This window comes from Cygnus atratus, chromosome 1 (genome assembly GCF_013377495.2).
Source record: "Cygnus atratus isolate AKBS03 ecotype Queensland, Australia chromosome 1, CAtr_DNAZoo_HiC_assembly, whole genome shotgun sequence".
Taxonomy (NCBI): Eukaryota; Metazoa; Chordata; class Aves; order Anseriformes; family Anatidae; genus Cygnus; species Cygnus atratus.
Window position 1 is genome coordinate 7,075,228 of NC_066362.1, and position 23,652 is coordinate 7,098,879.

The 23,652-nt window shown below is 43.4% G+C and overlaps 1 protein-coding gene across 3 annotated transcripts in view; it reads right to left on the reverse strand.

Annotated features, from left to right (window-relative positions):
• Positions 1-23,652, reverse strand: part of BEND7 (BEN domain containing 7) — a 47,617-nt gene that overhangs the window by 3,713 nt on the left and 20,252 nt on the right. Inside the window, exons 4-8 of one of the 3 annotated variants that reach the window (XM_035549536.2) lie at positions 23,385-23,507; positions 20,703-20,968; positions 15,668-15,893; positions 11,495-11,614; positions 2,902-2,952 (exon numbers count right to left, since the gene is read on the reverse strand). In XM_035549536.2, coding sequence (XP_035405429.1) covers positions 2,902-2,952; positions 11,495-11,614; positions 15,668-15,893; positions 20,703-20,968; positions 23,385-23,507 — 786 coding nt within the window. Of the gene's footprint in view, positions 1-2,901; positions 2,953-9,438; positions 9,663-11,494; positions 11,615-15,667; positions 15,894-20,702; positions 20,969-23,384; positions 23,508-23,652 lie in introns of those variants that run through there. The other 2 variants (XM_035549537.2, XM_050708275.1) reach the window with 2 other exon arrangements.

The following is a 23,652-nucleotide window of genomic DNA, read 5'->3' on the forward strand; positions in this document are numbered from 1 at the left end:
TTGCTCTGAAGTGCTAAAACATAATTGGGCAAAAACATCTTCCTTAGTTTTAGGAGAATGTACCAGCTACATTTTTTACAAGGCTTTTGAGTTCCAAAAGAGGGTTTTGGAAAGAAAACACCTCTTTTCTCCCCGGAGACCAGGACTTTGCCACTTGTGGGCCCAGAAGGAGCAGATTCAAACCTGGCTGGAGGCACCTACGTAAATGAGCCACATTCAGAGCAGTCCTCCTGGCACCACAGAACAGGCTCTTCCGATTGTGAATGTAGCTGATCTGAACTTATTCCTTCTCCTGTCATCTGTGAAGAGAGCTGGGAGCAAGCACACTTCCAACCGAGGTGTCTCAGATGAAATGCCAGCCATCCATAGGCTGTGATCTGAAAACGCGTAGGTTGAAGAACTGCAGCACTGACAGCCCACATATCCCCGGATCGTGTGTATAATGTCACCGGGGTCACAGGTAGCCTTGACTGAGCAGAAAAGGCAGATTAGAGAAATCCGAGTTCTCCCTTTTGTGCACCAACACTTACCACTGATTTAATTCAGTCTGGGCGCTTTCGCTTCCCAAGTTTGTTCAGTTCGTGAAGACCAAGAGAGCAACCACCCGATGTTCGTCACAAACGGCTCCAGCACCCCACCTTTCCTCCCAGCCCAGCCTTGGGCACGACTCCCCTCAAGTGATCTGATCCAGCCCACTTTTATCCCACTGCCACACCACGCCAACCACGGATCGTTCCTGATTTATCTCCCAAGAGATGTCACCTGCGAGGGAGGCCCACCGCACCAGGCGCTGTACAAACGCCGTCAGCAAGGAGAATTTGCAAGCTAAACAGAGAAGACAGCTGAATACATCACGCTAAAGCTCTCTTTTAACGCCCTGTCAGTAACTCCCCCTATAAAAGCAGCTGTGCTAAGGCAGGGAAAGACCTCTATAAAAGTTCCATTCCACCTCTTTTGTGACACTCCTCGATAGAAAGCATCTGTATTTTGGCTCTCCATCGTAATTACTGTCATTAGACTGTCTGTATATCACTTTAAATCATTTGCTTCCAAGAACAGTGTGATATTACATTGATACGTAGTATAAAGAGGCACTTGCACACACATATAATAATGGGTGTGAGTCAAATGCTTGGCGCGCGGCCCGCGAGCACCGCCTCCCCCACCGATGCAAATCGCACCGTGGTTTATTTAGGCATCCTTCCGCGGGTAGTATGGAGACACACACACACGCAAAAGAAACATTTCGGCTCGAGAACTGTGTGCGCGGTGTGATGCTCCGAGTCGTACGAGCGGTCAGAGCGCACTGGTGGTGAGTTGCTTGTAGGGTGGACGGGGAGTTGGCTTCTCTGCCACGACCATCTCAGCACGCTCGTTTCCACCGCTAGCACGAGGTGCAAGAAGCAGCTACAGAAAAGCGCAGCAATCCGGTAACTCTGCGCCTTAATACGATTACTCCAGCAACGTAAAGATAACGCTACGTAGCGTTAGCAAGCTTTATTAGGGCCCTCTTTCAATGGAATTGCTTCCCTCCCTGATAAAGGAAACAAACAGGATGTCACTTGGAAGAGACCTTTCAAAGCAGAGCTTCCTGCGCCTATTATCACAACGGTACCCTGAAATATTCACTGGCTGGCCAAGAAAGCAGCACGGCAGCTCCCAGCGAGCGTGTGCTCCCAGCCCCCACTGGGTCCCTGCCAGAACAAGACTATAGCTGCTTGTCCTCGCCGCTGCTTCGCTGCTCCTATTCCTTGGTAACTGCACGTGCTCTGACAGCAGGATTTCAACCGGCCGTGCTCGGCGGCTGGCAGCTGCTGCTCTGGCCCCCAGCACGCAGCGGTGGCGGCTGAAAGCCCCTTCTCCAGCCCTTACGTAAGAGGGATTAGGAAGTGATCCTGCCGAGGCAGATGCTGCGGTGTCGCTCTCCCGACCACCCCGAGCCTCCAGGTACTGCGGGCTGTGCTCAGCAACCCGATGCCAGCCACGTCCTTCATCTTCGCAGCAATTGCACGGCTGATCTCCAGCCGCGCTTTGTTGTTACACCTCAGGAATCTGATAGAAATGGACTGCAGGCTGTGACCCTGCTCATCTGCTAAAGCTCTTGTAGCATCCGCAGCATCTATTGTAGCATCCCTCCTTTTCCTTTGGCTTCGGCGGTGTTAGGCTGCATCCTTGTGAAATTACAGGGGAATGGCCACCTCCCCACACTCTGGCTCCACGCGGTTTTGGGAGGATGGGAACTCTGTTCCTACCACCAGGGCACTTATTAATGAACTGCCTGTTAACGAGAGGGTGTTTCAGAATTCACTCTCAGCCTATCTCGATTTTAACACGATGTAAAACAGCACACAAAAAACTGTATTTCCTAGCCCCCGCCCTGCATAGCTACATTGCTATTTAACAATTACCAGGCTTTGAGGCAGGGTGCCTGCACTCCAAGAGAAAGTAAAACAACACTTAACTATCATAACATATGCATACAACATGCAGTCCTTCCGTAAACCCAAGATATTCTTGCTACTACCTTGCCCAACTGAACAGATGCTACAGTAGAAATCATTGAGTCCGTCCCCACCCGTAACACTGTTAAGAACCCCGAAAACTCCCAGAAATACAAGGGATGAGCACAAGATCCTGTTTGGAATAAGAAGGGTGACTTACCGGCCTTATTAGCTTAGCTGCTGCCATGAACCCTGAGGTTTTATGAATATGAAATAGAGGAGGAAATTTTAAGATTCCGGTGCATTTGTTTTTTTAATACGGGGCGTTCAAAACGTAGATAGCTGGGTCCCGTGTGCAATTACCCGAATGTATATGGCACGGCAGGATTATTGAAAACTGCTTATGCGCAATAAACAAACACAAACATTGGAAGCTGATAAAAATTTTAATGCATTTTACCTGTTTGTAGTAACGAAATGTCCGGCTTCTCATCACAGTCAGTTGCCTCTGCTGATTACAAATATAAACAAGAAATCTCATTACTTTTACTGAATACAGGAATGCGATTAAAAAGCTACACACTGTAGAGTGATTTTGCATTTTCTATCTACTTTCCTCAGCTGCAATTTGCTATCGCTCGGTTAAAAACTCACTGCTTGGAGGAAAAGGTCATATAATAAAAATGCAAACTTAGGAGAGGCTTTGGTATTAATAAGCAGTTGTGCCAGCAATGGGCTGCAGTAACGCTTGCTCCTTTTAAGGTTTCAGGACATAAGAGGTTGATAAGGGGAGCTGCAATCATTTTATAAAATCACATAAGAGAAGTCCTGTTTGTTAAGCCATCTACGGCTTCTACTCCATCCTCCTGTAGTTGCCATCATCAGACACCTGAGGGGAAAGTATGAATAGTCCCATTTCTGCATCCAAACTTTCCGTGACCACAGGCAAGCTCGTTTGGGGGGAGAGAGATTTGCTGGGGCAGGAAGTCTTCAAAGGTGCAGGTGGGCACCTAGCAGAATTACAACAGCAGGTAACCGTGCGGGTACACAGGCAATTACAGTGTATATATACACACACACACGCTTTTAACTCACGGCATGTGCAAGATCATTTGCCTTAATCTAGCCCACGGTAAAGGAAGGCTAAAAGCCTAATTTGTTCCTCTCCTATTTGCCACGGGCCAAGGGTATGCATAGAGATGGTTCATGTGGCTCCGCGGATGTGCAGTGACTTGTCAGGCTGTAGTACCCTGGAGTGTGCGTCTGAACCCCGAGTAAATTACAGGCATTTAACAGGAATTAGGTGCCTAACCCACACAATCCCCATTCAAAATCCCATTACCTTTGTCTTTTGACAATTCAGCACGATATTTAAGGCCTTTAAAACACAATGAGATCTTCAAGAGCACTTAAGCACACTCGATGTGGTCATAAAGGTGAAGTCCCTTACATTGTACACGTGCAGTGTGGTGGATGTGCATCGTGCCACCTCCGTTCCATGCACGTTTTCCACAGGCACCAAATTTAACCAAGGCCATAGATACCTTGAGCAACTTAGTTCAGCTCTCGCTTGACACTAAGCTAACTGTCCTGGTCATCTTTTTTATAGCTGTACACAAAGATGTTGAGTTGTTGCCTTTATGAGGACATCATAAGATGAACTAATCCAGCTGCTGAGCTATGTTAAAATTCCCTTCCTCCAGCTACCCCTGGCTATCCATCCCCGGAGGTTGCTCTCTTTCCTACTTGTATGGAAGTCAGTTTAGAGTTTTGGCTCTACGCTTTCCACCCACTTCTGCAAAATTAGTTGAAGTAAAGAATCACAGAATCAGCTAGGTAGGAAAAGACCTTCCGCATCATCAAGTCCAACCATCAACCTGACCTACCGAGTTCCATCACTAAACCATATCCCTAAGCACCGCGTCCACACGCCTCTTAAATACCTCCAGGGATGGGGACTCCACCACCTCCCTGTGAATCCCATTGCAATGCTTGATCACCCCCCTCCATAAAGAAGTTCTTCTTAAAATCCAATGTAAAGTTCCCCTGGGACAACTTGAGACCATTTCCTTGTGTCCTATCACTTGTCACCTGAGAAAAGAGACCGACACCTCGTGCTGCAGCCTCCTTTCAGGTAGCTGTAGGGAGCGATGAGGTCTCCCCTCAGCCTCCTCTTCTCCGGACCAAACAGCCCCAATTCCCCCACTCGCTCCTCATAACTCTCGTTTTCTTGTCCCTCCACCAGCTTTGTTGCTCTTCTCTGCTTGAGCAATGCTCCAGCAACTCCACATCCTTCTTGTAGCGAGGGGCCCAAACCTGAACACGATATTTGAGGTGTGTACAAGGGGACGATCGCTTCCCTGGTCCTGTTGACCAGCGCCCCCAGGTCCTTTCCTGCCGGGCAGCTTTCCAGCCTCTCTTCCCCCAGCCTGCACCGCTGCCTGGGGGTGCTGTGCCCCAAGCGCAGCACCCAGAACTCGGCCTTGTTGAATGTCCTGTGGTTGGACTCAGCCTATCCAGATCCCTCTGCAAAGCCTTCCTACCCTCAAGCAGGTAATAAAGAAAACAGAAGCAAACAAAAAACCAACTAATATTAAACAGCTTTCCTCCCATGGAAGGTTTAAATTGAGAGCCCTAACAAGTACAAGACACAGGCCTGCAAATTACTCTGATTGTGCCTTGAACTGATAACTTTTTCTCCTTCCTGTGAGAGGGGGGCACACTGAGCAGAAAGAAATTAAGTGCTTGCTACAGCTTATTGCAAAAAATCTTTAATTTTGGAAGGAGCGTGGAGCTCAATAAATGGGAAGAGGTTACATGATTCTCTGCCTCTACGTTGGTTTGCATCCGGACTGGACTAACAGCGATGGAAGGACTGGATGGAGGAGACAGTGTGGTGAAATGAGTGGCTAGGAAAGAACCGATAGGATATATACTACTGGGATCACAGGCTGAGGCCAACTTGTAGCTATGTTACGAAGAACTACCTGCACCAAGTGGTTCTGCAGCATGGCATGCAAGAGATGTAAACGGTCCCATGGCCTGAAGGGACCCAGGCTATGAAAATGGGGGAAGCAAGACATGATACGAATGCTGGCAATAGTCTGGAAGTCTTCCCTCTATCAGTATCAAGGCCCATGCCACCAGCTACACCGTCCACTCCAGTGAGAGGTTTTCTGGAAGTCTCAGCAGCGACTCCTGAAGCAGCTCTAGAAACGTGGTTCTCTTTCTGCCTTACTGCCCTCCTCACGCCTGGCTAAACTTGAACTCAGAGGAAGGAGTCACACAGAAACAAACGGAGGCTAGGAAGTACTTGGCTTTCCGCAGATAAGGGCTTGAGTTTCCAAATTTGCAGAACCAACTTTGTTGATAACAGAGTAGTTACCTGGCCATTTTAATCTGGCACAAGACCGATACGGTGCTGATAGATGAGGTCCAGCTCACCACCGATTGTTCCAGCCCCGTTGCTCATGCCAGCACAAACGTTCATATGGCCACAGAGGTCACGTCCAGTTAAAAACTGACAATGTGGCCACATGAATGCTTTTGCCAATGCCAGGAAGGGAGTGGGAACAAGACATGCACTTCTCAGTGCCTGTCCCAGTTTGTTTTATGACACTGGATGTGTAGCCACAGCTTGAGGTGAAGTACGACCAGCAAAGCTCCTGCTCACAAGTGCGTGATAAACACTTGGACCTCCTAACATGGATGTAAAGCAGCACCTTCTCCCATTGCATTCCAAGCAGGAAAGAAGGTTTGCCTTCAACAACCGCACCCAGGGACTGCCAGCCAAACTTCACATGTCCTGAGCCAGCCTGCAAGACAAGGCAAGCAGGAATAGATTCTGCTGTGGGAATTCTAACACTCGTTTCTGTCCTTTGCTTAGGTAGAGCTCAACAGCTACTGCAAAACAATCCTACTAGCCATTTCCTTAGAGGTCTATTTTTTTCCCCAAAAAACTGTTTAGCTTCTGGTGTCCATGTTTGTTAAGTGTACACCTGCTGTTTTGCTCCTTGGACAGCAGTACTTGTATGCTCAGGGCTGGCAAGATTATTGCAAGAGTAGCTCATTTTAATATCGCTATCTTTATCTAAGATACTAGCCACAAAAGCAGTGTGTCACATCTTGGGCTTACATCCGACATCCTTCCTGGTCCTGTGTTTATTGCTAAGCAAAAAAAAAATAATCAACACAATCTCTCACAATACATAGGCATTGGATCAGAAGCACAAAACAGGGAAATCAGAAGGATGAAGAGAAATTGAAAGCAAAAACCAAAAAACAACCAAGCCCCTCTACCCCCCTCCCAAAACGTTACACGAGGCAATGGAAGCAGGGGTTTGAACAAGGATGTGGGAGAAAAGGCAAATTTCCAAAAAGCGTGCAAGTATTTTTCCTTCTTTCCCACTGTTTTACATTGCAACAAAGCAATATTAATTTTAAACAACAATTCAAGGATGAAACGTCATGGAATTGTAATTTAAATTAATCCTGCCTGAAAAGTTTCGGCATGTTTTCCAACATTGCCACGTTCTCCTTTATTGAGTACGGCAATCAAAAGCTTCCAGGTTATGCACATTGCAATCACTTTGCATGAACAGCTCTTACCCTCAGTACTCCAGGAGAGTTAGTCATACAGCATCAACTTCCCTGGCTACGCAACGGGCAGACGTTACAGATTAATGGAGTATGTACTCTCCTCAAAACATAAAAAGGGAGGGAGAACTTACTGCAAGAGATGTGTGGCCCCTGACCCGCTGCTTATTAAGGGATGAAGAGTTTAGTAATCAAAAGGCTTCCGTACTATGTCTAGCACAGAGGTGACATGAGCAGCGAGTCAGTTCCTTCTGATTTTGCCCTTCTTAGATCTTTTTGCTAATGCTCGCCTGGCTCTGTAATGCCACTGGCAAGGCCACCAGCCCCCGACCCATGTTCTCTCTGTAGGGTGGAAAGACCACGCGGTGGGGAACGCGCCGAGTAAATTACGAGATGATTTGCACAGTAATTCACACTGCTTTAAAAGAGGAAACCTACGCATCTTTTTTTTTTTTTTCCCTTTGACTTCCTTCCCTTCCAGGGCCACTTTGCATCCCGTGCCAGAAGCCAAGAAGCTTCTCTGCTGGGAGAAGGCAGATCTGGCACTCCGAAGCTGTACCCCAGGACGCTGTGCTGCTGGCATGAAACGGGACCGATAGTCAAGGCTGAGGAAAATTATCATACTATTTAATTTTAATTATAACATCTGTTTGTAACATTAACCTCGCAGTCTCTTCTCCCCTTTGTGACAGCCGACTTGTGAAATTTTGAGAAGACTGAACAAGGCCAATAAAAATTTAATGGTAGTGACAGCTTTATTCTCAGATCTAACAAATAAAAAAAAAACCCTACCCAAGTCTCAGATCTCAGGCAATAATCTCAAAGAGCTAAGAAAAAGCCAAAGCAAAAATAAATAAATTAAAAAAAGAATATTTCTAGCTATGAAAAATATTGTCACTGATTCCGAACTTAAATGAATTTTTATTTGGTTTAGGATAACAACCTTTCAAAATCCACACAGGGGAACTATTTTCTAGAAAGCAGAATTTTTAAGTGTTTTTTTTTTTTTTTTTTGATTAGCTTTCCAAGTAGGGAGCTTTTCCATCCCCAATTCTAGGAGATGAGCCAAACATGATAAATAAGGTTGAAGCTGGACAGCATCAATCATCCAGTGATCATGATTTCAATTAATTTGGGAATCCTCAAGAGAATACACCCTAGAGAGAGAGGTACAAAAAGCAGACCTATCTCACTCATTTGCTAGAATTCTTTGAAATCATTAATATCACTGGAAGCTAGAGCAGGATTTACATTATCAGACTGAAATAATGTTCTACAGGATAAAGCAGACAGGGCTGCTCATGAATGCAGTGTCTTATTGCCTGGTTTGAAGTGAGAAACTAATCAGAGGATAGACTAAACGGCTCAGGGGAAGGCAAACAGAATGGAAAGCCTGCCCCTTGTCTCTTAAATACTTCTGCTGTTCAAATTTAGCACAACTCAGTGGTGACTAAAAAGTTGTTTTGTGGTTTCTGTGAAATAAATAGACCACCTTAAGCTTTTCGCAGATAAAGCCTGTGTGTCGAAACAAACTCGAAACTGATTTAGATAAAGCAGCATGATCAGCCAGCAGGGAGACACGACGGCTTAGAAAGTCTCAGGTCAATCTAGCTTAATGCTGGCTCCAATTTGTTCTTCGGGCACCTCAGCCCATGCCCACAAGCCCAGCTGGAGTTTTGCAGGGAGCAAACGTAGACAAAGCTAAGAGAGGGTGACTGGGGAGTAGGGAAGCGAGGACACCTGCTTGGGGGTTTTCGGGTTCTTAAAGACAGCATTTTGCAAGATGAAGGCTGGGAACATCTTTTCCCCTAAGCAGATCAAACCTCCCTCCGGAACTGCCCTCCTCTCCCATTTTGGTCTCGGCGAGTTACCCACAGCGCTGACAATTTTAGAAAGGTTTCACAATGAATAGTTCACATTTGCGTTGTTCCCACGCAGCCAGGTTTAAATCAGGCTAAGACTTCTGAGGACTGTGAGACTGTGCTAGCAAACATCCCATCTTTCCCTTGGCCCTGGGGACCTCCTTGGGCATCTACTAATGGGCATCGTAGGAAGCAAAATATGGGACTGGATGGAGATGTCATCTGATCAGCTCTGTGCTCCTGGTATCACAAACTCATGGCTGTAACACTCAAGTACCAAATAACCTTGTTTCAACAAGATGAAGACTGCAACCTGTTTGCTCCTGCTCTGCCGTAGAAGGGGGAACTCCAAGCAGTGGATACTGTCCACAGCAGTGGCATTTTCAATCACTCCTGCTGCATCTAAAAGACCGTGTCTGCCTGTGGCCAAGTGGCAGGAAGAAAACGATGCACTTAGGGATCAGTGAGCAAACTAAACAACAGGAAAAAAAAAAAAGAGCCTTTCTAGCAATGCAGTTACGACGTACTTCTTTTAGTAAATAAAACTGAGGGGCTGTTAGGTGTGTTTCTGTTTACTACTCATGCCCACGCCGGCTGATGAGTTAGCCTCCCTCTGCAGGCAGAGACAGAGACGGGAGCCTATCTTATTCACCCTCACTATACTCAGCCTCGCTTATTTTTCTTCATAGTCTTGCTCACGTACAAAGAATATCCTCTGCTTCGATTCTGCCATCCCAAGAAAGGACCAGAGATGGAAGTGGCCCTGTTTAAAAGGCAAAAGCAGAACGGCATTGTCATTTTAATTAATACCCTGCAGAGGCACCAAGAAAAGCAGTTAAAAAAGGATGAAAGAAAACAAAAATCCAAACAAAATTAGGTCAATCCTCTTCCCTGAGGGATCTTCTGCAGACAACCCAAAGACCCTCTTTTGCCCACATCCCACGCTGTGCTCTTCACCTTATCAGAGCCTGAAACTGCATTTCCACCCTTCTGCCCAGCCAGCCTTTGGAAGGGGCAGAAAGCAGTCCTGTTGTACAACCTCAGTGAGCTGACACTGTCTTTAACGAGATTACCTTGTGTCCCTCTCTCCTCCCTCCCCAACACGCACAAGAAGCCCTTTTTAAGGCTAGTGGTGGTTTCTAGTGGTGGGAAGCTCATGCTACTGAATAATCTGCATTTCCCCCACCTCTGGGTGCTCCTCGTTCTCCTTAGTTTTACACTTTTTCCTCCTGGCATTAACAGAGCTGTGGATAAAGAATTCAGATGCCGGTGTGTGTTTGGACAGAAAACACTGGCTCTCTGGCACATGGAGCCGGAGAGAAATGTTTTTGCCTTTTCCTGCAGCCTAGCTCACCTCTCCATAGCCAGCAGGACCACTGCACCCCCTGCTGAGCCATCGAGTTTCCCATTCCTCAACCCATGGATGCTAATTGGCACTTAATTGTGGCGAGGGGCAGAAGGGAAGAGGGGAAGAGGCAGTCAGCTACACATGGTAACGGTGAAGGAGCACATTTAAGGACGTTGGCACAAGTGATGCACCTCAGACAGTGAAGTCAGATGCTCCAAGGGAGAGACGGGCAGGAAATATGACCACAAGAGAGCCTTAAGAGACACCAGAAGGGAAAAGTAGGAAGCATGAAGAAAGCCCCTTGTAGGACATGAGGCATGAAGACGGGAAGGAGACTAGTTCAGGTCTGTAAAGTAATTAAACATCTCTTAATCAGCGATATTGCTTTCAGATTCCTGTGAACTCCACGGGGGATTTTGGGACTGCGCGTTGCCGTTCATCACTGCAACTGAGAGCTCGTGGGCAAAGCGATGCAGCCGGATGCTCTCAGGGTGGGTGCTTCAAACTGTGCCTTCGCTGCCCGGAGAGCTCTGTCAGGTTGGTCCCAGGCTGCCCTGCATGTTACTCTGCAAAGCTGAGCGGCTTTGCTGCAAATCCCTACCCAAATTACCTGTTACTCACTGCTGGCAAGCACACTCCTATGCTTTGGTAGGTCCTCACAGGCACAACCAGCGTGGGAGGGTCTTTTTTTTGCTACAGTGATGCTGATTCTTTCGCAAGGAGTGTGAGAAAACTCCTCTGTCCTTCCAGAGACGCAGAGTTTGGAAGGAAAGGTAATTTAGGTTATGTCCTAACAGCACGGTAAGTGGCTTGGCAGGCCAAGTAACAGGGAATTTAAAAACTTCTACCCACAACCCCGGCTGGATCAGCTGGTTTATGACTCAAATCCCATAAAACGCTGGGAAGAACGCTCATAGATAGACGGCTTAACTCTTAGGTTGTCCTGTGTGGGATCAGGAGTTGGACTCAATGACCCCCATGGGTCCCTTCCACTTCAGGAGATGATTCTAAGAAAGTTTTGGTTGCTAATGGAAAGAGGTTGGAGACAACATTGAAAAAGACTTTTAAAAAGCTGCAAAGACCGCTCCTGAACGTGTCACCCCGTACTTTTACATAGAAACCTGCTAAAATCTGGGAGGTCAGATTTTCACAGAGTGACCGTGTACAACACTTACAGTCAACAAGAAAAGGCTCTCAGATTTTAATCTTACACTCACATGGTTTTTCCTTATTTTTTTTATACATACCTGAGCCTCTTTTTAATCGTCTTCTTGCCAGTTTAATTTGATCCTGAAGGATCTGGACCCAGTCCCTAGGACCAGGAAGTTTATCCACATGGTTAGCAGTGCAGTATTTTTCTGTGAAGACTGAAATAAAAAGATATCTTTTTCAAACGTGCCACCACAACCGAGAAAAGGAGGCTGAAGAAGATTGCAAACAAACTACATCAAACTGTCAGCTTAACAAAGAGCATTTCAATGGCGAAGTCTAGGATTGCAAGAACAGGGTCAAACTCAATGTTTCACAAAATAAGTACTTTGAACCGAGTCTCCAGATGTGGTAGGCACTTCTAAATGCTGCCTTCCGTACGGTGGGAGTAGAGGAGTGAACATCTGGTCATTTGGCGGCCTCTCAGTCTCGTTTCTAAGTCAGCAAGCAAACTGTTGAAAGACACAAGTCCTACCACTGCAGAAATCTCTACAGTTCTCATACTGCCAAGCTGGGCGGAACAGAACCTTTATAAAGCTACTAAAAAAGCAGATTTGCTTGAGAAAAATAAATATCATATAGGTCCAATTTTATATTTCTGTAAAAATAGCTCATGTATGAACAACACTGTCTTTAAACCCATGCACAAAAGGAAATTCTGTGCCATATTTACAGCAAACCAAACACTGATATATCAAAATTAGGAAATTATAAATGCAGTGAAACTGATGCAATTGATTTTCATCACACAACTGAGAGGTGTGTGCAAAGTCAACGAGAGCAAAAATAGAAAAAATATTATGGCTGTTAGTATTGCTATTGTAGTCTTGGGCTTAGGCCTCAGAGCCAACTGTCCACTAACGACCAGCAAACAAAGAAAGAAAACTGGTCCCAGCCGAAGGAATTTGTAATCCTTGGGAATAAATGTCACACAAATAGGGTGGAGAAGCATGCAACAAAAACTGTCAATTTTAGAATTCTTATACACAGACTTTTGAAGCAGTGCTAGCTGCTAAGTACAAAGGGACCCAAAGTAATCACACCCTCCAAATTCTTTTCATGTTAACAACTTCACAAAACCATTGCATGAAAGGCATTAACAATATTTTTCTCTGCAGTCTGGACCGACTCAGGAGGTTTCCCAGAGAAGTCAGTACAGCCCCATATATTGCCGGTGTCCGATTTGCAACGCTTCACAGGCTCCTTGAAGGTAGAAATGATCTTTCTCTTCTCAATTCATATGGTCCCTAATACAATGGGAGCCTGACTGATGCCTTAAGACTCCTACTTCGAACGTGGGACAGCACTTTGTGTTTGTGACTGGGGCCTGGGGACAACCTGGGACACCAGGCCACCCTCCACACGTGCCCAAGGTGAAATTTTGGCTATTGCTTGCTGCTGGCTGCATGTGTAAAGAGGGTACAGCAGCCTCGGAGAGCAAGCGTGGGAATGGAATAGGAAGGAGGCAGAAGTGGGACCTCACATCTCTGGTCCATCTGAGCTGTACCTCACCCCGTGCCATAAGTCTCCCCAGCAGATCTGATCACAGCTCATTACTTCTGCAGGAACGGACCTTCGTGCAGGGCTGGACTTCTTGTCAGGAACGTAAAGGAAAAAAACCAACCACTTCTGATCTCTCTTCCCCCCTCCTCTGAGCGCTAAGGGAAAGATTGATGCAGCTCACACGGGAAATTGATTGCCCAGGAGAAGCACTGCAACTGATTCAACAAGTGCCACTGAATATCCAAAGTCAAAAGGGAGAATTTATTCCTGGCTAATCATCCTGTTACAGAGGTGTTAAATTACCCGTAAGGATGGCAGTTAAAATGTTTTCAGACAAGGAGAGCAATTTTCAAGCAAACAGTCTCTCCTTTAAGTTCTCTGCTCGTTTCTGTCATGAATGTAGCCTTTTTTTTTCCCCACTTTCGTGTCTCTGCCACAGAGAAGGACTAAAAGTGCCACTAAAGGATATCTGGTAGAGGAATGTCCTAATGAAATAATGCAAACAACATGATGTTGTTCTCATGGAGATTTCATACTGACTCAGTCATTTCTTGGAATAAATGAAACCACAGTGCTTGATAGCCCAGCTCTTTGAGGGGAAAAACGGTGCCATTGGAGCCAGGCTGAGTAAAGATCCTCAGATGCCCTCAGCATCTTATTCCATCACAGCTTTTAGGACGGGGCTCCCCTACCAGGGATCACGCACTAGCATTTGGGCAACCCTGTAAATGCCAATAAAGGTCACTGTTCTTACAGCGGTACCTAGTAGTACCAACGCAGACAAAATTTATCTGTTGAAACTCCTTCTTCCTCCCTGCTGGGACCAAGGGAAGAGGTTAAACCAAGCTTCAGGATTTGTGCTGGTAACGTGAGCTCAGCTCCTGAGAAACACTGATCTCTGCAGTGGGTGACGACTGCTATTTTAATAGTGCCACTGCATCAACTCAGAAACATTTTTTTTTACAACAGTGCTGCTCCAAGTATTTTATTTTTTTTTAAAGTAATTTCAAACTCCTTTCTCTTCCACTTAACTTATTTATTAAAGCTTTTAGGGAAGAATGAAATACAGATGGAGCGAATTCAACTGCAAATTTTCACAGATTATTGATTTCTAGAAAAATAGGTAGTGTTTATAATTGAACCGTAATTATAGGCAGAACTGTAAGGAAGTCTGCCAGAAACTCTGCAAGGTGCATTAGGACTATGACATAACCACTTTATTAAAGCATTGCACAGGTTGAAAGGGACTTCTGGACATCTCCATGTCCATCCTGATGCTTGAAGCACACCCAACTAGATCATGATGCTCTGGACCATGTCCAGTCAAATTCTGTATACCTTCAGGGATGGAGATCCCACAGCCTCTCTGAGCTCCTGTTCCACTGTTTCACCACCCTCACGTTGAAAAAGCTTCTTGTATATTGTTGAAATTTTCCCTGTGTCCAATGCCTCTTGTGCCTCTGAGAAGAGTCAGACTCCATCTTCTCTACACCATCCCACTAGGCAGTTGTGAACAGCGATGTGGTTTCTCCTGAACTTTCTCTTCTCCAGGCTGACTGAACCCAGCTCTCTCAGCCTCTTCTCGTTTGCCACTTTGCATACATACTTCACCACTTACCTGTTTCAGTCCTACAATAAGTCTTGGTGGCCAGCCACTGGCCTCACTCTAGTATGTCAATGTCTTTCTTGCATGGGGAGGGGGCCTGAAACTACACACAGCAGTGGCTGCAAAAGGTTCCCCTGCCTCCTTTTGCTGCCAATGTGATTACAGAAGTTCTTCTCATTGCCTTTTATCTCCTAGGTTAGCAGTCTGTACCTCAGGACAAGTCAAGGACCCTAAAATAAGCCCTGTTTTGGAACACCGCCTTTTCGTAACTTGGGTATTTTTCTTGCTATATGCAATTTCATAGAGTCATAGAACGTCTTGGGTTGGAAGGAACCTTAAAGATCATCTAGTTCCATCCCCACTTCCATGGGCTGGGATGCTACCCACTAGATCAGGTTGCCCAAAGCCCCATCCAACCTGGTCTTGACCACCTCCAGGGACGGGGCAGCCACAGCTTCTCTGGGCAAAACAGTATCTTCAAAACAGTAGAATCCAATTCAGAGTCTCTGATGTAATATTAGCTTTTCATATGTTGTGATTACAGTGTTTGAGAGTAGATATTTCCTTCTGGAACCCGGAAAGCAGTGATCGCTAACAAAAATACCCAGCATAATGTAACACCAGCTAAGAAACTTGCTCCCAGTTCAACCACCACAGCTCTTATGAGCATCAAGCTCATCTCTTGGTCCCGGTAAAATCTTCCCCTATCTCTCCCCATTCCAGCCACCAACTATTAAACTATTTACAGAGCAGATGCAGTCAGATGTAGAGAAGGTTCAGAATTCTGACTGAAGATGAACAGTTATGCCGTCATTATGTTTTCAAGATTTCCTTGTGTCACTGATATCCAGGAAAAAAGAATTCTTAAACAGAACATTGAGATTCCAGCCTTAGAGCCTGACTTCAGAAACTGGGATCATTGGCTTAAACTTAACACAAGCTGTCCCTGTAGAATCTATTTTTAACAAGTGAATGAAAGGGAATAAAAATAAGACTGCATATTTTAATAGACCTAATGCACGTCAGAAATTCTAATCCCTTTAGATTCTCCTTAGCTGCAAATGTGTTCTAATTACACATATGAAAGTAAGCAAAAACATACCTTTTATTGCACCCACAATATTTTGGTCTAGTCCTTTTCGGTTGTCATTGAGCCCTCTTTTCCTTTTGCCATTTGGTAAAGAGTTAGCCAAAGTCTTGTCATCAAAAAATGCACAGACCAGCTTCCTAAAGAGCAGACTTCCTGAGCGAGTATAGTTTGACAATATAGAGTCCAGCTGAGATTTCGGCATGAAGACATCAAAGCCTTCTGCAAGTTGCACTTCTGGCTACCAAAAGAATATGAATGTTTTAATTAAAATAGCATTCAAACACATTATTTTACTTCAATCATGCATCTGGCAAGACTTTACAATCACTTAAATAATCAAACCATGAATCTTCTTCCAGCTATTCAGTATCCCATTCAGCACCTACTTCATTGAAATCAAACCCCATCAGTGAATAAGAACCTTAAAAGGCAAATCAAATAATCACACTTATGTCTAGCCACCGTAAGAGTTAACAATCACTGACATTATTTCAAGGCGTACAGCTAACAAAAAGAAAAGAGATACCTTTCAATATTGGATAATAATTACAAACCAGAGGATCATCCCGGAGCAATATTCCTATACAAAGCTTTTTGGACATTTATCTACCCGTTTTATGGACCTGTTTCGCTGCCAAATGATGCAGATTAGCATGCTGTGAGGCAGCCAGGCGCTTCCAGGAAGGACAGCGGCAGGGCCAACAGTCCATTCCATGCAGCTTCCCAAGAGGGCTTCTAGTGCAAATACAGCCCATGCAAAGTAGAGGATGACTTAGAGGTTGTCTCTGTAGCCAGTGCTTGCTGATTAGATACTTCTCCCTCAGTTTTATATCCCCCAAATGCAGCCTCAGAACAGGATGATGTCATATACATAGATAATTTCAACACAAAACAAAACAAAAGCAAACAAAAAAAACCCAACAACCCTCTGAGATAAATCACAGAGATTTATGCTACTTCCAGAAAGGGAGATGGAGGGGATGAAGGAGGAAAAATCATGTTGTATTTCACACGACTCATCTCAAGCACACTTTGGGCCAAAGCAGACAAAGGCCTTTGAGGAAGTCCCCTTTCTGAGAGTTTTTTTGCTGCCCCTGTCTGTACAAATCAGAAATTACACGAACAACATTTATAGCATTTTCTTTGATGACTACCACACAATGCTTACACAAGGTGCCTGTATGGAAAAAACTGTATATCTAGAATGAAGATGCATCGTGAAAAGACTATATATTTTAAGATATTATCTGGAACTTGGAAAGGGGTAAAAAAAAATGAAATTAAAATCTGTGGTCATGATGTGAGAAAATAACGTAACATTACAGCCTTGTTCCTAACGACTTGCTCTTTTTATTTCCTTGCATGAAAATACATTCACCAGCGAGGGTGCATTTTCAAAAGTGTTTACAGAACAAGAGCAAATGCCAGCCTGCATCAAATCACCTGCAAACTTCTTGAGTCTAGATAGAAGAAATGGCTGCCAATTGCAGAAGGATTTGGCTGCATAACTCTTTTCCCATGGATTTTTAAAATCAATATCAAGAGAGTTACAGCAAGCAGTATTTCCAAAGCATACACTATACACAATGTACATTGTGTGATACACACATGAAACTGAAGACCACACACAATGCTTTTGGAAGCCAGGATGAACATTCTTAAAATATGCAGATAGTAATGAAAAAGTCTGAAAAACACATAATATTTTCAGCCTGTTCTGGACAAAAAGTTTTTTGTCAGTGTTACTCTATTTGACGCTCTTCTGATGTAGGTGGGTTTTATATTTCACTTCTACAGTTTCTGGTGATGAAGATTTTCAAGTGTAAATAAATGTGGGCCAAGTTTACTACTTGGGAAAAATTCTACTTCATGTTAATCAAAAACCAGAATGTAGTTGTCATGGTGATGAAGGTATCCTACCCTATTTTTGCTACTTTGGTCTTGGGTCTTACAATGGACAATTTAAGATGACCTCGACGATACAAGCAGGCTAGAACAGACAAGTCATTCTCACTAATACAGCTGTAAAATACAGTTGAAACCTCACCTCTGCATCACCATAAAGGAGTCAATATTACTTTAGTTTTGACTTCTTTATATTAAATATATTAATTTCTATATAAGTGAAAGAATTTGAAGGAAAAATACTGATTTATTCTTGGTTTCCTTTAGTAGCTAATTGTTTTTCAATCCAAGACAATCAGTATCTAATTGAACTTTATGATCATTTTGAATGTGATTTCTCAAAAGGAAAAGCATTTGTTAACAGACAGTGATCCTGGCATAAGAAACTGGTGTGTAAACTACTCCTGTACAATGAAAAAAATAAGACCTGAATACCAGTGCTAGAATTAACAGGTAGTGAATTAGAGTTAATCCTAGACATTTCAGTAGGTTGTACTATTTAGATTAGAAATGATTAGATTATAAATGAAATCTTATAACAGTAAAACAAACACAAGAAAATTTATCTATGAGTAACAGATCATTACATTTAAAAAATGGGTTATCTGATTTGTGGGCCAGATTAAGGGTTGACCTCAGTGAGCCAAACGCAGACTTTTTCCATCTCCATAAGCAGCAGTATTTCATCTTAGCAAATCTGAACTAACTGCACTGGTTTGGGTTATGTAGCCCCAATTTTATATAAATGAAGCTGCGATCTTCATTTGAGATGTCAACAGCAAGCTGAACACGAGCCAGCGGTGTGCCCTGGCAGCCAGGAGGGCCAACAGCACCCTGGGGTGCCTCAGGCATGGCATGGCCAGCTGGGCAAGGGGAGGGATTGTCCTGCTCTGCTCTGGGGCGGCCTCACCTCAAGCACCGTGTGTGGTTTTGGGTGCCACAGTATAAAAAGGACATAAAACTATTAAAGGGTGCCCAAAGGAGGGCTACAAAGTGGTGCAGGGTCTAGAGGGGAGGACATATGAGGGGCGGCTGAGGGCCCTCGGTTTGTTCAGCCCAGAGCAGAGCAGGCCGAGGGGAGGCCTCATGGCGGCCTGCAGCTCCCTCACGAGGGGAGCGGAGGGGCAGGCGCTGAGCTCTGCTCTCTGGGGACAGCGACAGGACCCCAGGGAACGGCATGGAGCTGGGACAGGGGAGGGTCAGGGAATAGGTTAGGGAAAGGTTCTGCACCCAGGGGTGGTCGGGCACTGGGACAGGCTGCCCAGGGCAGCGGGCATGGTCCTGAGCCTGCTGGAGTTCAAGAAGTGTTTGGACACCGCTCTCTGACACATGGCCTGATTTTTGGGTGGTCCTGCATGGAGTCAGGAGTTGGAGTCGATCTCTGGGGGCCCCTTCCAACTCAGGATGTTCTATGATTCTGTGATCTTCTTAAAGTTCAATAAACGTTGGAAAAATAACAGTGGCAGCGCTATTTGTGTATGACCCACAACGCATGCAATATTGTAACGAGAACGCTAATTTATGGTGCCGTGTAAAATGTCTTTCAGTTTCTTTAAGCACTCAGACATGCTGTTTGTGAGCACACTAGAGATGCTTACGACTAAATAGAAAAACATAATACCACCATTCAGTCTGAAAGAAATGACTTTATTTAGCCTTTTCAAAATGTTTAAGGTCACATTTTATTTTCACTGTTAAATATATGTGTTTTCAGAACTCAACTGTTTTCTTTCCAAAGGCAAAACAAAATCAATTTGTTTGTCTTGGGGTTCTGGCTCTGTAAATATATTCAAACAACTGCTGTGGCAAACAGGGGCCAAAGCATGGGAGGGCAAATGAAGATCTGATTTATGAACCACATGCTTTCTGTTCTTTTTTAAGTTCAAATTGGCACCTACAAAGGATTGTGTCCAGCAATGAAACACATTCATGAAGCCAAATTAAATTCCATTGCAAGTACAAAACTGTTTTCAAAACTGTGTTTCAAACTGAAAGGAGTGCCACAAGCAAAGAAAAATTACAAGCAGAAATCACGTATTGGAGCTAAATTACAAGTCCCTCCCCAAACACATTCCTTCAGACATTATCAAGCATCATACAACAAAACCTTTGAAAAAGCATCAAACTAGTTACTTTATACCACTACACAGACTCTATGGCAAGAGACTGCAATCTAATTAGTGGTGTGGCTTGCATCTATATAACTGAATTATCATGACTACTCTCTTTTATTATTAGTTCCCACTTCCAGAAAGGTAGAACATTATCTGCAGCATTGTTTTCATTTACGCTTATTGATACTGAATTTAATTATGTTTTTCTATCTCACAGTACTTAGGAAATTGGAAACTGCCTTCTCAAAATTAAAAATGTATTAGAGAAATTAATGATCAGTTTACTCATCAGTGAACTGTTCAGACTACATCTGTTTGGTCATTAAACAAAGCCAATCAGCCACCAGATACATGAAATTTCTATCAATGCATACATGTTATGTGAATCAAGAAAATATGCTTACTGCAATTTTATATGTGACAAGTACATGTTTTAAAAGCGGCAAATTTGGGCCCCTTTAATCACAGGGACATCATCAACAGTGCCAAGGCCACAGCAGCCACAGCAATGAAGACTAAAGAACCCAATTTAGCAAAGACAGGTATGAACTTTATGGAGGTGAGGAGTCCTCTGAGGTCAGTAGGACCAGCCAGGCATTCAGTGAAGCACATCTAGGCAGGATAAGGGCTTATGTGTGGACTACTTGAATTAATCAACAAATAACAGGGTTGTGAATCTTTATGCACAGAGCACTTTCCACAGCTCCTGATCTCATGGTGGCTCTTGGCAACAGGACAGGTAAAGAAAAACAATTTTCCACTGCAAGCTCAGACAACAGGATGCCTTGAATTCAAGACCAAACTTCATGCTCATGAAACATGGAAAATAAAAACAAAACAAAAAAAAAAAACAATTTTTTTAATCAGCACTCTCCATGTCGAACTCTACTGTCTCCATCAAATCTACCCAAGTTTTTCTTGTTTATTCTTGCAAGAAGAGGAAATACATTTCAAGCTGACATGAGTACAGATTCTCCCAAATTAGTGCTTTAAACACATGTGATTCAATGTATTGAAATATAACTTACATCTGATGAAGTTGATTCAAGGATAATTCCAAATCCTGAAACAGTGGTTTCTGAACTTAGGGGGGGTTCAACTGCTTGCAGATTTGATCTTTCAGAGTTTGCTGACAGCTTCTTTTCATTCTCTGCAGTGCTGGTTTTCTTATTCATGGTAATTGGTTCAACAGTTTTGAGGGGTAGTTTTTTCTTTTTATTTCTCTTTCTTGATATTGTCGACTTTTGCGCACAAATCAGAGGAACAGGAGGCTGCTGTCTGTTTTGAGTTCCAACTGAATGAAAAAAAAGTAATGAATTAAATTTATAGACAAAGAAACATGCATAACCACACAGACACACCATTAAACTACAGGCATACTGAACTCATCTTCTGGATAAATGGTACAGTTTTCAGTGCTGTTTGTGCATGTGGAACAGTTACATTTTATCACCTTTGCATAATTTTCCAATCTGTACAATGGGGATAATGACACTGAGCTCCACTATGAGGTATTTCAAGACATATTGATGAATAGTTTTAGGAAAATCAGGAATATGTGGCTTTTCCTCCTAGTGTCCACTGGATGGTTAGTGACATAAAGGGCTTAAGCGATGATTAATTTGTATACTCTTGAATGACTGAGAATCTCATTGTCTTTGAGCATCTTTTCTTGATAAAATAACACAAGTGCTAATGCAATTACAGTTATTTTTCTGAATGTAGTCACCAAGTTAATTAGCTCAGCAAGAACATTTCGAGTACCATTATGTCAAGAATGAGTGAAAACACTATTCAATAGTTTAATTTCTAGGAAAAAAAACTAACCCCAAGTTGTATCAGTTTTTTTTTGCTCATACAGAAACTGACAGTTCATGTGTTACTTTTGAAACCCAAGAGACCGTATTTTATAATTATCGATATTTTGCATTTTCTAGTATCCACTGTCACTTGTACAAATTAAGGCACCAATCCTGAACCCATATCAACATGAGCCAGTCCTCCAGCAGAACGCTATGCAGATACAATGACTTGTATTGATATTTATTAAGATCAAGGGGAAAACCAAAAAAACCCACTAAAGTGCTAGACATCTATGTTTCACCACATGCAAATCAAACTCATTCAAGCTACAAGTGAACTACTAAGGGTTCTCGCCTACAAAACTTGGGGAAAAAACAAACCTTGTGATACTGTTTATTAAATTATTTCTGTGGTATTTAATTTCTAGTAAGGACTTACAGTGCTGTAATTTATAGTTTATCGTTTAGACAGAAGGGTGTCTGAATACCAAAAGAAGTTATTACACTTTCACTTATATATTGACATTTTACATTTTTTCTTTTAGCAACAAAAATACCAAACTTTTTTTTCTCTGAAAAAACATTTTTTCCATGCATACCAGAAACTATGGACTATTCCCTGGTCTTTTCATCAAGAGATTCACTAATTAACAACGTTTTTATATTGTAAATACATAATAAATACGAAATACTCCTGCTATTGAGGAGCCAGCTCTTCTGGCATAAACACCACAAAAAAATTTTAATCATGCACATAATTTCAATAAAATCAGCACACCTGAGTAAAGAAATCCCTATCCCAGAAAATATTGTAAAACTGGGCCTTCATGTACTTCTTCGTAAATTGATGACTTTTTAAAAATCGTTTTTATTTGCATCAAGTGATATTACAAAACCTGTCTGATCCTCCCCTTAGCTCACTAAAGCACTATGTGCTGTGGATACAAGGAGTTTAGTCAGCCCTTCGCTCCACCCATTTTTCAGGTAATTACTCAACGCTCTCTTTTCTTACAGAGTTGTTATCCAGCTACTGTAAGAAAAACCTCTATGGATCCACTCCCTATCGCTCACAATGGATGGGGAACTCGGCTGAAAAATCTCCAATGTCTCCAACTCCTCATTAGGATTAACACCACCCTTTACGAAGCACAGAGGCTGTAAGCTTCATGGCAGCCTACGATCATCTACCTAACTCCCAGCTGCCAGTCTCGTTATCTTGCTGGCTCCAGTGCTCTTCTAGCCCTGCGCTGTTCTATTTCAGCTCCTAACCTAGCAGAAACCTAGCCCCCAGAGTCCTCCCCAGTGAACAGATTTCTGCTAGTTCAGCTAGTAGAAATAGCTTAGTACAGGAAATGGTAGACCAGTCTGAAGAAGGGTGGAGGCCACAACATGCAGCATCTAGCTCAGTTTAGGCTATCGCGGAGCTGCAACTTGAAAGATCTTCGAATGAAGTGCTAGCCAGTAACTTCAGGCTGCCTTCCAAATTTGTTTTTGTTTTGTTTATTTTTCCCTAAGATTAGTGGACTAGGTAATAACAGGCAAAGTAGCATTTGGCACCTCTGAACAAATACACACAAACCAGGGTTAGTTGTGGCATATTAACCCACCTACTCATCTCCCACTAGTAGTAGAGTATCTAACCACACTATTATTTTTGTAGTTCAGCTTCAAAAGATTCTTACAAGTTCACATCCCATGTTACAGAAAAAGTAAAAATTACATTTCCACAGAGCCTGTGAAAATTTGACTTTGAACGATGTGTCAAAACCAACCAACCAACCAGAAATAAACGGTCCGGGTTGCCCAGGTTATGCTGAATGTCCAGATAGATCTCTGTCTTAAGAGACTATTTTTCCTAACAAGAAGATGCTAGACATGGACGCAGATGTATGGGACCAGTCTTTGTACCTGCTTGAATCTGCATCAATTTCCTCATGGTCTTGAGCTCTTGAAGAATAGCCTGTAGAGTTGACTGGCAATTGCACGTACAGCAGTTTGGTCCAATTGATGAATTCACCATTGGGATTTCTCCTGAAAGAGAGAGGAACGAAATACGTGAGAGGCGATATAACCCCTACGAACCCACACAAACAAAAAATACCAGCAGGAATCTGAAACTATTATCACTACACCTGATCGTGAAATTAGATCCAAAGCAAGAGAGCAAATAATTTTC